At 43.5% G+C, this 14,933-nt stretch overlaps 2 protein-coding genes across 2 annotated transcripts; one reads left to right on the top strand and one right to left on the bottom strand.

The window, feature by feature from the left end:
- The first annotated feature begins 622 nt into the window (after positions 1-622).
- Positions 623-3,277, top strand: LOC148852138 (uncharacterized). The gene has a single exon (XM_088945736.1). It carries the CDS (start codon positions 623-625, stop codon positions 3,275-3,277), a length of 2,655 nt encoding a protein of 884 aa, XP_088801862.1.
- A 7,717-nt stretch (positions 3,278-10,994) lies between these two features.
- On the bottom strand, positions 10,995-14,592 carry LOC148852139 (uncharacterized). Its single transcript, XM_088945737.1, has 5 exons — positions 14,113-14,592; positions 13,737-13,974; positions 12,632-13,027; positions 12,410-12,559; positions 10,995-11,503 (listed from the first exon to the last, which is right to left on the bottom strand). Exons 1-5 carry the CDS (start codon positions 14,590-14,592, stop codon positions 10,995-10,997), a joined length of 1,773 nt encoding a protein of 590 aa, XP_088801863.1.
- Positions 14,593-14,933: the final 341 nt, after the last annotated feature.

The raw sequence follows: 14,933 nt of genomic DNA on the forward strand, positions 1-14,933 counted from the left end.
TCCGACGTATTAGAGTTCCGGCGGCGGCGATCGGCGTATCAACGCATATCTTTCAATCCCCCTCATCAATAAATGGACTAGGACTCGACAATATGAGTGAGTGGTGAGTGGTGAGCAGCAAGCTGTGACGGTTCAAACTCCTTCAGCGCCATCAGCACGCCATCTAAATGTCTTGGGTTGGGTCCTTGTACTCTTTTGTAAGGGGGTATGCCCATGGCAATTATGTAAATAGTAGTATGAATGTACAGTATTTTGGTGTATCCTTTTGTCACACCCCCAAAAGCTTAATGTACTCTTTGAGGGGAGGTAGGTAGTCGAGTGAGTTCATAAGCGTGTAAAGGTTAAGCACGAGATCCCCTCGACACTGTACTGTGTGCTTGTGCTTACCACTGATTAATGCAATACAAGCTGCCTTTTGTCTAATTTGTGTGCACTGTTGTTTCCTTTTGTGTGTTGTTGCTTGCATTTGTAGGCTTTCTCGACCCCAATCGAGTGCCGCACGGGGCCCCGTCGATTAGCCCCGTGACAGTTGGTATCAGAGCCCGTTGACACTAGCGGTTGTCAAGCGCAACGAGTCCCTTTCGTGCCCCGCAACAACACCAGCCGGATGAAGAATCGTGACATGCGAGAGGAGATCCAGGAAGGGGTCTCACTGGTTTATGATGAGGACGAGCCTAGAGGTAGCTCTCCCAAGGACAAAGGCGTCAGCTCAAAGCATAGCAAGCGTGACAAGTCAGTTGACAGGCTTGCGACCATGGACAAGCGCATCATGCGCTGTGAAGCAGTGGTTGGCGAAACTCGTGACCGTGTGGACGAGCTTCAAATCAACCTTGAGACCGTAGCATCGGTCGTGGAAAGATTGGAGGACCAGTCCGGTGACGGCTCCAACAGGTCAGATAACCCACTAGAAGACCTGGTGAAGTGCCTACAGATCCAGCTTGAAGACTTGAAGGGCGAAGTGACCCTTCTGAAGAGGCTGATGGCCAGTACAACCAGCACACCTGCTGCTCCAGCCCCTCCAAAGATCAAAGTCCGCGAGCCTACCTCATATGCAGGGACCCGCGATGCCCGGGAGCTTGACAACTTCCTTTGGCAGATGGAACAATATTTCACTGCCGCTGAACTCGTCGAGGAGGCGGCCAAGGTGCGTACTGTTGTTATGTATTTTACTGATGTTGCTATGTTATGGTGGCGCAGGAGATGTGCCGATGTGGAGCGAGGATTATGCTCCATTAATACGTGGTCCGTGTTCAAGAGCGAGATAAAGCGCCAGTTCTATCCAGAGAACGTGGAGTACCAAGCCCGTCGGAAGCTCAAGAACCTAAAACACACGGGCTCATTGCATGAGTACGTGAAGGAGTTCTCTGCACTATCGCTCGAGATCACGAACATGTCAGACAAAGACCTTCTCTTCAACTTTATGGACGGCCTACAACAATGGGCCGAGCTCGAACTCCAGAGACGAGGTGTAAAGGACCTCGCCACAACCATGGCCGTTGCTGAACAACTGGTAGACAACAGGCGACCAAGCAAAGACGGCCCCAAACCCAACTCATATCAGGGCGTAGGCAAGATGGGAGGTGACAGGAAACCTTACTACGCGCCCAAGGGAGACTCTGGGCCAAGTAAACCCAACACTTACAAGTTCTACAGGAGACCCGAAGGAGACACTGGATACAGGGGTGGCCAGTTTGTGAAGAGAACACCTCCGGCACCTTGCTTCATCTGTGAGGGAAAGCATTGGACTAAGGATTGTCCTAGTCGGGGGAAGCTCAATGCCTTGCTTGCAAAGCTTAGTGATGATGAGCATAGCGAGGAGGAGAAGGAACCGGGGGAGACAAGAATGGGGGCTCTACGAAGACTCAATGCAATGAAGAAAAAGACGAGCCCACAAGGAGCATCGAAGTTCAAGCCGAAGGGACTGATGTATGTAGACATTCGCTTGAATGGTAAGCCCACAAGAGCCATGGTGGATACCGGTGCTACCCACAACTTTATCTCTATGGAGGAGGCATCCCGAGTAGAACTTGCACCTACCAAGGAAGCCGGATGGTTGAAGGCTGTGAACTCTAATGCCAAACCCATACAAGGTGTAGCTCATGGGGTGGTCTTGCAACTTGGTGACTGGGAAGGGATGATAGGCCTCTCAGTCGTGCCCATGGATGATTTCCAGGTTGTTCTCGGCATGGACTTCTTAACTCAAGTAAAGGCGGTGCCCATGCCCTTCCTCAACAAAGTGTGCATATTTGAAGACCAGGCTCCTTGCATGGTTCCAGTTGTGCCAGATACCACGTCCACCCCCAAGATGCTCTCAGCATTGCAACTCAAGGATGGAGTGCGGAAAGGAGAGACCACTTACCTAGCCACATTGGTGAACTCCGACCTGCTTGATCCACCAACCGAGCATATCTCGCCAACGATTACAATGGCACTAGAAGAATTTCAGGACGTCATGCCTCCCACATTGCCGAAGAAGCTTCCCCCAATGAGAGAAGTTGACCACAAGATTGAGTTGGAGCCTGGAACCAAACCACCGGCACGTCCGCCATACAGAATGTCTCCTCCTGAGCTGGCCGAGCTACGCAGACAGTTGAATGAGTTGTTGGATGCTGGATTGATTCAGCCTTCTAAGGCCCCTTTTGGAGCACCAGTCCTGTTTCAGAAGAAGCATGATGGATTTCTTCGGCTCTGTATTGACTACCGAGCTCTCAACAAGCTCACCATCAAGAACAAATATCCCATACCATTGGTGGCCGACCTCTTTGACCAACTCAGCAGGGCCAAGTACTTCACCAAGCTAGACCTGAGGTCGGGGTACTATCAAGTGCGTATAGCCGAAGGAGACGAACACAAAATAGCTTGTGTTACTCGTTATGGGTCCTTTGAATTTCGTGTCATGCCCTTTGGGCTTACCAATGCTCCAGCCACCTTTTGTACATTGATGAACAGAATATTTCATCCCTACCTGGACCAATTTGTTGTTGTGTATATTGATGATATTGTGATCTACAGTAGAACCCTGGAGGAACATGTTGACCACCTCCGCACTGTTTTACAGGTCTTGCGGGACAACAACCTATTTGTTAAGAAGGAGAAATGTTCTTTCGCCACAGAAGAGGTGGCCTTCCTCGGTCATATAATCCGAGCCGGCACAATCAGTATGGATCCAGCTAAAGTCAAGGCCATTCAAGATTGGGTACCGCCCACCAGGGTCACCGAACTTCGCTCCTTCCTCGGCCTCGTGAACTACTATAGAAGATTCATCTCTGGATTCTAAGCACGAGCCACTGCCCTCACCAACTTACTAAAGAAGACTAGTATGTGGACCTGGAGTGAATGTTGCCAAACAGCTTTTGATGATTTGAAGAGAGCTGTCTCAGCAAAACCTATCCTCGACTTGCCTGACCCAAGCAAGCCGTATGAGCTACACACAGACGCTTCTGATTTTGCTATTGGCGGGGTCTTGATGCAAGAAGGACATCCCATCGCCTTTGAAAGCTGCAAATTGAATGATACAGAGAGGAGGTACACTGTACAAGAGAAGGAGATGACAGCCATTGTCCACTGCCTCCGCACATGGCGACACTACCTGCTTGGCTCCAAGTTCATGGTCAAGACTGACAACATAGCTACTAGTTACTTTCAGTCTCAGAAGAAGCTGAGCCCTAAGCAAGCGCGATGGCAATATTTCTTAGCGGAGTTTGACATGACTCTAGAGTACAAGCCAGGGCCGACGAATAGGGTTGCTGATGCACTTAGCAGGAAGGCCGAGCTTGCAGCACTATCCACAGGTGAAGGTCCCTCTCAAAGCCAGATCAGACTAGACCTCATCAAGCTCATCAAGGAAGGACTCCAGAAGGACCCCATTGCTCAGAGCCTATTGACAGCGGCTCGCGAAGGGAAGACTAGGCGGTTTTGGGTTGAAGAAGACTTTCTTTTGACCAAGGGAAGGCGGATATTTGTGCCGAGAGTTGAAGACTTGAGGAAGACTCTCCTACGTGAATGTCATGACAGCTTATGGGCAGGACATCCTGGGTGGCAGCGTACCTTGGCACTTCTACAACATGCCTACTATTGGCCTCATATGGAGCAAGATGTTCGAGAATACACACGGACATGCCTGATTTGCCAGCAAGACAGGCCCGAACGTGCCAAACCTCTTGGACTCCTACAACCTCTTCCAACTCCCTCACAACCTTGGGAGAGTGTTTCCATGGACTTCATCAGCGGTCTTCCTAAAGTGGGAGACTATACATCCATTGTTGTTGTTGTTGATAGATTTTCCAAGTATGCCACTTTCACCCCAGCACCAAAGCACCTTTCAGCAGAAGACACGACATACCTTTTCTTCAAGCATGTGGTGAAGTATTGGGGAGTTCCACAGAACATTGTTAGTGATCGGGATCCCCGATTCACTAGTGCTTTCTGGACAGAGCTATTCAAGCTTTTTGGCTCGAACTTGAACTTCTCCAGCAGCAGTCATCCAGAGTCAGATGGGCAGACAGAGAGAATGAACTCCCTCCTTGAAGAGTACCTCCGCCATTTTGTATCAGCCACACAGAAGAATTGGGTTCGATTGCTGGACATTGCGCAGTTTTCCGTCAACACACAGAAGAACTCCTCCACCAATCAAAGTCATTTTGAAGTCATCACCGGCCAACTACCAAGATGTACGCACAGCATCGTCGACAACCATCATGGAAGAAGCCCTCGAGCCTTCACTTTCACCAGGGAATGGAAAGAATGCCTTGACATCACTCGAGCCTCCCTAGAGAAAGCCTCTCGAAGAATGAAGAAATGGGCCGATTTGGGTAGACGACCCGAGAACTTCCAAGTAGGTGACCTGGCCTTAGTAAAACTCCATACCCATTGCCTTAGGTTCTTTCGAAGAGTTCATCCCGGGCTTGTGAGAAAATATGAGGGACCCTGCGAAATCCTAGCCAAAGTAGGAGCCTCAGCCTACAGACTCAAACTACCTCCATGGCTAAAAGTACACCCTGTCTTTCACGTAAGCCAACTTAAACCCTACCATGCCAACAACCAAGACACCTCCCGAAACCAAAGTCAACGCCCACACCCATCCTACCGACCACCCAAGAACCGATCCCTTGACTCCATCCTCAACCATAGGTTGTCCCAATCCTCCCAAACATCAGAATGGGAGTACCTGGTGAAGTGGAAGGGACCTGCAGAAGAAGACACCTGGGAGCTTGCAGCAGACCTCCTTCCGTTCGCAGTGAAGCTAGACGAGTACCTGAGGAAGAATCTTCGAGGATGAAGATTGAATTGAGTGGGGGAGACTATGACGGTTCAACCTCCTTCAGCGCCATCAGCACACCATCAGCACGCCATCTAAGTGTCTTGGGTTGGGTCCTTGTACTCTTTTGTAAGGGGGGTATGCCTATGGCAATTATGTAAATAGTAGTACGAATGTACAGTATTTTGATGTATCCTTTTGTCACTCCCCCAAAAGCTTAACGTACTCTTTGAGGGGAGGTAGGTAGTCGAGTGAGCTCATAAGCGTGTAAAGGTTAAGCACGAGATCCCCTCGACACTGTACTGTGTGCTTGTGCTTACCACTGATTAATGCAATACAAGCTGCCTTTTGTCTAATTTGTGTGCACTGTTGTTTCCTTTTGTGTGTTGTTGCTTGCATTTGTAGGCTTTCTCGACCCCAATCGAGTGCCGCATGGGGCCCCGTCGATTACCCCGTGACAAAGCGGCGTATCAGAGTTCCGTTTAGACCCAACTCCGATGTATTAGAGTTCTGGCAGCAGCAAGCAGCGTATCAACTTAAATCTTGCAATCCCCCTCACCGATAAATGGACTAGGACTCAACCTTATGAGTGAGCGATGAGCGACGAGCTGTCACGGGGTAGTTATACAGCGTAATAACCCGTGCGGCGTCCTGGTCAAGGCATGCCAGAACAAGCCTTTGTAACGCATAGAGGCTAGGAGTTGCTCGATGGGATGACTCCACCAAAGTCAGTAGCACTGGATCATGACCTCAAGTCCAATGGCCGGGGCACTCTCCTGGCTCAGACCGGTCCATGGGAGGCACCGCTTACGTGCTAAAGAGGGACAACCATAATGGAAGGTGACCATGTGCCGATGAGGTGACTTGGCACCAATATGATGGGTCTCCTGTAAGCCGATGATGACAGGCACCTGTGTGCCATATGATAGGCAACTGCTTGGGCCGGAACACACCTGTGCGCCAAGGGCAATGGGGCAGCTCACTCAGCTTAGGCAAGGGACTGGCGTTGTGAAGAGACGTGCTTGAGCCAAGCCCGCATGCCAAGCCTCCGTTGAGTATCGGCAGCGCAGTGCCGGTCCAACACTGTCCCCATGAGCAAGTGTGCACCCATGAGGAACCCTGGTAGCCATGCTAGCCGTTAACCAACGCCGCCCCGCAAGGGGATGATGGTCTAGGAGTGCCAAGGTTAGTCACCCAAGGAGGTCGACCACCCCTCCTCAAAGAGTACGTTAAGCTTTTGGTGGTTTGCCTGAAGATGACATCAATTCTCCCAAAAATCTTATAGGCGAAAATGACGGGCATGTCCCTAACGTAAGCCTGTCAAGCGTAGGCAAGACTAAGCCTGTGTAAGACTGTCACAGAGCGGCATATCAAAGTTCTGTCTAAATCCAGTTTCAACGTATCAGAGTTTTGGCAGCAACGAGCGGCTTATCAGAGTTCTGTCCAAACCTAGTTTCAACGTATCAGAGTTCTGGCGGCGGTGAGCGGCATATCAGCGCAAATCCTGCAATCCCTCTCACCGAGAAATTGACTAGGATTTGCCATTATCAGTGACTAGTGAGCAGTGAGCAGCACATCAGAGTTCCCTCCAGACCCAATTCCGATGGTGGTGAGCGGCGTATCTGTGCAAATCTTGCTAATGTACGCATTGAAGCATTGTATAAGATTCACTGTGTAGCGGTAAGATTCACTACGTAAGCATTGCTTGTTCACCTTTTTTCCATTGAGATCCAACTTCCGTTGAGACCTAATTTGTCTTTCTAATTTTCACCTTATAAAACCAAACATAATTAGTGTAAATTTTCAAAATCAACTGGTACCAATTTCAATCAATCAAGTTCATATTTTTCTATATGTAAAATTTGAATTTACATCTCAACAAATGCAGCCTTAGGAAATGAATTCATACAGTACCTTGCAATAGCTGAATCTTGGATTGATTGTCATACCCTCAAGTAATTTATTATTTAATTATTTTATTCACTAGCAATGATGAAGCTGGGCTCATGGCCTGTTCGATAATAGTTGAAATAGCTAAACTGAATGACTACAGTATTCCCCTCCATAGTATTCGGGTAGAGCTTTGTTGTCTAGAAGTAGATAAATTTTCATTAATTTGTAAATCAGTGACCACATAATCCTAAATGACCAATAAGTGTGCTCCCCAAACCAACTCTTTGGTTAGTCACATGTATCAAAGCTCAAGTCCATGCAACAAGCTATACACTCCACTCTAGGGTGTAAATTTTTCAACCCAACCCACTAATTATAACCTGCCCAACCCAACCATTAATTGATGGATTAGTTGTATTCATTTAATTCTGGGTCATGTCGGGTTGGGTAACCCAATAATGGGAAAGATAATGGTTTCGGTGGGTTGGGTCATGGTTATCCAATGGGTAATTATCAACCTCTTGATATTTTTAACTTTCCTTTCTTCATCTCTTTCAGCTCCATTGGTTTCTCTTTGCAAATTACTCACACTCCCTCTCAACAGTTTTTTAGGTTTTTTTTCAATGCGTGCTTAAAAAAAATTAACCCAGAACCGGAACCACTTTAGCCATCGGTTTTGGTTAGTGGTTTAATCCGGTTTGAATGGATTAGCATGTGATGATTTAAAAATTTTAAAAAAATATATAATAGTAAAAATAAAAAACAGCCCAAATACCATTGTTTTGGTTGAGCGAGTCAACGATTTGACTATATGAGTAAGTAAATTCAACAATTTTTGGCAAAAAAGTGGCTTCCGGGACAAACTACCCAACTGTCTAAAAGCCACGTTTTTCTTTGCAAACCGGGTCAAACTACCCAACAGTTTGACAGTCGCTCAGTTGTACCATATCGGCCCGACCCATGGACCTAAAACCCCAGGCCTAGCACGGCCTACACGATCTTATCGGGCCTAGCATGGCCTGTGGACCGTCGTACCAGGCCGGTCCAAATTCATGTTGGGGCTACTGTTATTGTTTACTAGGTATCTAAATGAAAAGTATCCTTGTATACAATGAGAGGCATTTTGCCCAGCAATGGTTTTTCTACAAAATTTTGTAATTTTTCCAGTAACTATTTATATTGTCTGTAATTTCTATTATATTTCTTCACTCTCTATGTTATTCTATGATTTTTTTTTTTATATCATTCTTGAAGTTCTGTTCTTTTTTCTGCAATTTCTAGTTTTCTTTGTTTTTTGTAATTTCTATTATTTTTCTTTATTTTTTATGTTTTTCTATAGCTTTTATTATATAATTATGCAATTTCAGTTTTTTTTTTGTAATTTTCTGTTGTTTTTCATTTTTTTTGTAATTTTGATTAATTTTATGCATTTTTGTTTTTTTGTTTAATTTCTATTTTATTTCCTATAATTTTCATTATTTTATCTAAATGGGTTGGGTTGGATTGGATTCAGATGAATTTGGGTTGGACCCAACCCATTTAATTCTATCTAATTGGGTTATTAATGTGTTGGTGGATTATATGGATTGAATTGAAACTCAACCCAAACCGAATCCAACCCAACTGGCCCAATTGGCACCTCCACTCCACTCCATAGTATGATTATTTTGACATGATCAACCAAAAATTCTAATATGATTAGGGCGATGTTTGGTACCGTGGTGCGTGTGTTGTATTTATGCATTGGAAATAGTTTACTGTGTTTTATCATATACATACAATCAAAATGGAAATGCAAACAATGGAAACATCATGCATGATGAATTGAAATCATAATATACGTACAACACCATGATACCAAACACCCACCTAAAGTGGGTTGATAGAAATGGTTCTCTTTGGCAAACAGGGCTAGCCGGGTCAGTTTAAGCCGACTCCATTGTCTTAAACCTCATCCTATCAATCCGGTCAGGATTCATTGCACCTCAAAGGTGGAGTTAAGATTTTTAAGGGTAAACTGAACAGTTAAAACCCCAAAAGTTATTTGATTGATCTCAAAAATCGTGAGAGATGTTTAGTGGCGTATAATGGCACTGAGTTTAAAATAAATCAAATAAAAGTATGTAAAATTTGTCTTATTTTTTTGGTAAATATTGTCTTATTTTTTGGTAAATTTTGTCTTAAAATAAAAGGTCATCCATGCCAAACAACCGCTCAATCTCTCCCTTTCACCACACTGCATCCACCGTCAAATCCATCCTAAGGCCCCAGGCCCTTTAAGGGGTGGATACAAGCTGAGTTGAGCCCAATATTATACTATTCTAAGCTTGCCTCGGCGGCAGAGTTTAAGGCTGGAGCTCGATTCAAAGCTAGAAATTTTAGTTCTACTCCAACACTTGTTTAATATTTGAAAACCACAAAAGCACGTAAAATTGCCTGTTCTCACAGTTTCACTAGGAAGAAAAATTTCTGAGGAGACTAAATCTTAAATTTTTATTGTTTTATTTTATTTTATTTCTTATTATACATATAAAAGTTAAACTTAATTAGGCTTGCAAGTTTTATGAGTCAAATTGAATTCCATTCAATTAACATTTAAACCTATATATTGGATTAAAGTTCAAAATTTGATTTAGACCGAACCAAATCAAACTTTTCACAATTACGAATTCAAATGATTATGAATAATTCATGATTTTTAAAACTGACCTGGTGGCCAAACCTGTCAGGGGTCTGATTATCGGGCTGTTTGATCCAAATGCTTGACCCGTTTTGACAAAAAATGATCAAAACCGTTCAAACTGTTAATCGCCCGATTCTGCGATTCACTGACCAAAATCAACAGTTTTGAGAGGAAATCTGGTATTTGGAGAAAATGGAACTAATCACCTGACTGGTTCCCAGTTTTCCGGTCCGGTTTTAAAAACCATGAAATAAATTGTTTTGTATCTGTTCCTACTTGCCACCCGTATTATGTTAGTATAAATTCAATCTCCTACTTAGGATCTGCACATCGAAGTCATTGATCCAGCATTCCAGCCACCGGTCAATGAGTACCGCTGACTGCTTCTGATGTTCCGGGAAAAAAACAATTCTGTTTTCTTCTTATATAGGGCTGAAAATCAATTCAAACAGAATTTGTATCCAATTTGTTTAATCAGATTGCAATATCCATTTAATTATAATCAGATCATAACCATAGGATATGTATACAGTAGTTCAACTAACCTCTCAATGAGTAAATGGATATTGAAATCTTACAGTAAAAGACAAGCACTAAGTCATTTAAGTCATTCAGTTCAGACGTTTTAGCTGTTACCTGTACGCACCCAGCTTGGGTAATATAAAGATTAAAAAACCATATATACAAGTAGAAAATTCTATGTGAAAGATGTATTACTAAGAATTTTTGGAGGTTTATTCTTGTCTTATGGATTTTAAAGATGATTCTTTTTTTTTTCTCGGTAAGTAATTTGGTCAATCAGGCTGTTTTATGTAGAAAATATATTAAAAGAATAACAAAAGATACATAGATAAATAGATAAATAGATAGAGAGAGATTACTTATTATGTATAACAAATAATTCTTGCTAACTTTTTGGCAATAGTTGTTTTAGCCAAAGTAGCTTAATATGCTTGTAGAAAGACAACTTTCAAATGTAAATTTCAGAAAATGTCAATGTATCACAAAGTTCCTTTGCGAGGATATCGGCTAACAATTAGAAACCAAATCACCTACTCCTAAAAATATAAAAATATGGCAATTAAAACCAATTTGACAACTATCCTAAGCTAACACAAAGATTACATCCTAAAATACATACAAGAAAATATACGATGAGGCTCAATACCACCCCCAAGTTGGTGCATTTAAATGGGAAATGCCCAACTTGCAAAGAAGATGTTCGAATTGTTGTCTGTCCAGAGCCTTTGTAAATATATCAGCAAGTTGCTCGCAAGTCCGGACATAGGAGGGTCGTATATTTCCATTCTGGATCTCACCGCTAACAAAGTGACAATCTACTTCAATGTGTTTAGTTCTCTCATGGAAGACTGAATTCGCAGCAATATGCAAAGCTGCTTGACTATCACAGTATAATCGCATAGGGTCAGGATGACCAACTCCCAATGAATGCAACAACCCTTTCGACCATTTCAATTCACATGCAGTTGTTGCCATAGACCTGTATTCTGCCTCAGTCGATAATCTGGACACTATATGCTGCTTCTTCGTCTTCCACGAGATTGATGCTTGTCCCAATAAAACAAAGTATCCGGTAAGAGAACGTCGCGTCAATGGACAACTGGCCCAGTCAGAATCACAGTAAGCATACAATCGAAGATCACTATCAGCTGGAAGGAAAATTTCCTATCCTGGGTTACCTTCCAAATATCGCACCACATGTAAAGCCGCCTCCCAATGTTCTTCACGGGGGGTCTGCATAAATTGAGCGATCACATGCACACAATAGGACAACTCTGGACGGGTAATGGTCAAGTAAATCAAACAACCCACTAGCCTCTTGTAGCTCTCCGGATTTATCATCAAAGGATCATCTGCCAAAGCTAATTTATGATTTTGTTCTAGGGGAAGACCGGCTGGCTTAGCTTCTAAGAGTCCAGTTTCTGATATGATATCCAAAGCATACTTCTGCTGACAAAGAAAAATACCTTCATGGTTTCTTGCGACCTCCACTCCTAAAAAATATTTTAAAACTCCCAAGTCCTTCATGTGGAAGCATTGACTCAGATACTTCTTGAATTTCCAAATGGCATTGCCATTATTTCCAGAGATGACAAGATCGTCCACATAAACCAAAATGTTTAACTGTACCTGCCTACGTCGAAGCGTAAACAAAGAGTAATCAGATTGAGACTAGGTAAAACCATATTGTTTCAAGGCTATCGTTAGTTTAGCAAACTAGCAACGAGGGGCTTGCTTCAATCAATAAAGCGACTTTTGCAGCTTGCACACATTTCCAGGCAATCTTGAAGCAAATTCAAGAGGCATCTTCATATAGACTTATTCTTGTATATTTCCATGAAGAAATGCATTCTGTACATTCATCTGATGCAATTCCCAATTTTTAGCCACAACAACTACAAGGAATGCATGAACTATAACCATCTTTGCCACAGGCACAAACGTTTCATTATAGTCTAGCCCTTCAACCTATTTGTTTCCGAATATCACCAAACCCGCCTTGTACTGCTCTATTGTGCCATTTGAGTTGTATTTTATCATGTAGACCCATTTACTTTTGAGAGCCTTTTTCCTTGGTGGCAAGTCCTCCACTGTCCAGGTTCTATTATTTTCTAAAGCTTCAATTTCCTTTCTCATTGCCTCTCTCCAACGAGAGTCCTTGACAGCCTTTGAATAATACTGTGGCTCATGACTAGCTGTGACAGCTGCTAAGAAAGAGCGGTGTCACAAAGAAAATTTATTATAATTCACATAATGTGTTATAGGATAGGGAGTACCTGAGGAGTGAGATTGGCAAGATGAACTAACAGAAGGGCTTAGACTTTGGCTAGAACACCATGTTGTGTGTGTGACATAATCCTTGAGACGAGTGGAAGGATGCTTCACTCTGTGACCTCGTCCAAGTTGCTCACTCCCTGCATTCGTTTCTACCATAAAACCCCCCCTTACATCATGCTCCACTTCATCCTGTTCATCATTTTCACAACTGTCCCCATTGCTACAACCTAGCTCCGCCGGTCTTATATCCATGACCTCATGAGTACTATCACCCCTTCCTCTTTTACTTTCATAATCTTCCTTGTCATACACTTTAGTCTCCACCTGGGTATAAGCAAGATGACTATCATTGTGTTCGACTTTTTCTTCATCAACAGCATACGAAAACTTAGTTTCTGAAAACACCACATCCCTAGAAACAAAGTATTCACTTTTCTCTAATTCATAAACTCTCCACCCCTTCTTGCCAAATGGGTATCCCACAAAGACACAACGTCTGACTCTACTAGCAAACTTATCCCTGGTATGATTTAGGCTTTGTGCATAACACAAACACCCAAACGTCCGTATATGTTTGTAGCTAGGTTTCTACCCATACAACATCTTATACGGTGATTTTCCCAAAAAAAGAGTAGAGGGGGTCCTGTTGATCAAATAACCAGTTGTCATAACACATTCTCCCCAAAACTCAATAGGGAGATTAGCCTGAAATCTAAGAGCTCTAGCAACATTCAGTATATGTCTATGTTTTCTCTCGACACGTCCATTCTGCTACGGTGTTTCAACACATGAGGTCTGATGTATTATACCTTGCTCAGAAAAATATTCTTTCAAGCATGTAAACTCAGTACCATTGTCACTTCTAACTATCTTTACCAATTTATCATATTGGCATTCAACCATAGTGAAGAAATTTCGTAAAGTTTTGCCCACTTCACTTTTGTCATTAAGTAAGAAAATCCAAACGGCTCTTGAGAAGTCATCAACAATAGTAAAAAAAATATGTGGCACCACAAGACGTACGTACAGAGTACGGACCCCATAAATCACAATGAATCAAGTCAAAATTTTCTTTAGCATTATTTTCACTAGAATCAAACGCACCTCTTATCTGTTTGGCTCTTGAACAAACACCACAAATCTTATTTCCACTACCACATCTAATGTTCAAATCAGAAAGAAATTTAATTACTTTCTCGGAGGGATGACCCATTCTCTTGTGCCATAACTCATATGAAGCTTCAACCTTTGCCTTGTGAACCTTGCTTGAGCACGCACCCTTGAAGTAGTAGAGCCCTTCGCGTAGTTCACCCGCACCAATCACCATCCTCGAAGTACGGTCCTGTACAACACAAAACTTATTAGTGAATTGGATATTACAATTTGACTCCTCTAATAATTGTGACACAGATATCAGGTTACAATTCAAACGAGGAACATAAAGCACATTAGTAAGTTTCATGTGTTTGTTTAAAATCACAGTCCCTTTCTTTATTGCCATGACATGCTTTCCATCGGGCAATCCAACCGGACAACCAGTCACGGTCTCGGTATCATGCAAGTGGCTCAAGTTCCCGGTCATATGGTGTGAAGTTCCTGTATCAATTATCCAATTCATACCTGTCAACTTCTCATTTGTGCTTGGTTTGCAAGAATTCAAGAGATTAAGAAAAGTGGACCACTGTTCATTAGTCAATCCACTAAATGTTGCACGATCTCCCTCTGTCGCGTGGATTGGTTCAAAAGTTTTCCCTATCGCCTGTGCAGCATTTGCTCTCTGTACGCCTCCACGTCCATGACCAGTTTTGCCTTGTGTTCCTCGGCCTCGTGTTTTCCCACTTCCAGTAGATCTCAGCCGGTCTCCCCACCAGTCTGGGTAGCCAATGAGTTGAAAACAACTCTCAGCTTCATGTCCTGTTCGTCCGCAGTTCGTGCACACTCCAGATTTTTCTTGTGCCATCCCGTTCTTTTTGTTCCAACTTGCGCCTGCACAGCAAAGCTCATCGCCTCCCTTTTTTCTTCTTTACCACGGGTCATGGTTCTCGGGCGTTCCTCTTGTATCACCATGGCATAGGCTTTGCTCAAGCTTGGCAGCGGATCGGTGCCTAGAATATTGGAACTCACCGTTCCATACACTGCGTCATCCAAGCCCATCAGAAATTGATGGACTCTTTCTTCTTCTCGTCTCTTCTCCAGCTTCGCAGCGATGTTGCAGTTGCAGCTTGCACAAGCGCATGTCGAAATTTGCTCGTAATTAGCAAGCTCTTCCCATATTTGTTTCAGTTTGCCATAATAAGTCAC

This window comes from Nelumbo lutea, chromosome 5 (genome assembly GCF_056320005.1).
Source record: "Nelumbo lutea isolate HS-2025 chromosome 5, American lotus-T2T, whole genome shotgun sequence".
In the NCBI taxonomy this organism is placed as follows: Eukaryota; Viridiplantae; Streptophyta; class Magnoliopsida; order Proteales; family Nelumbonaceae; genus Nelumbo; species Nelumbo lutea.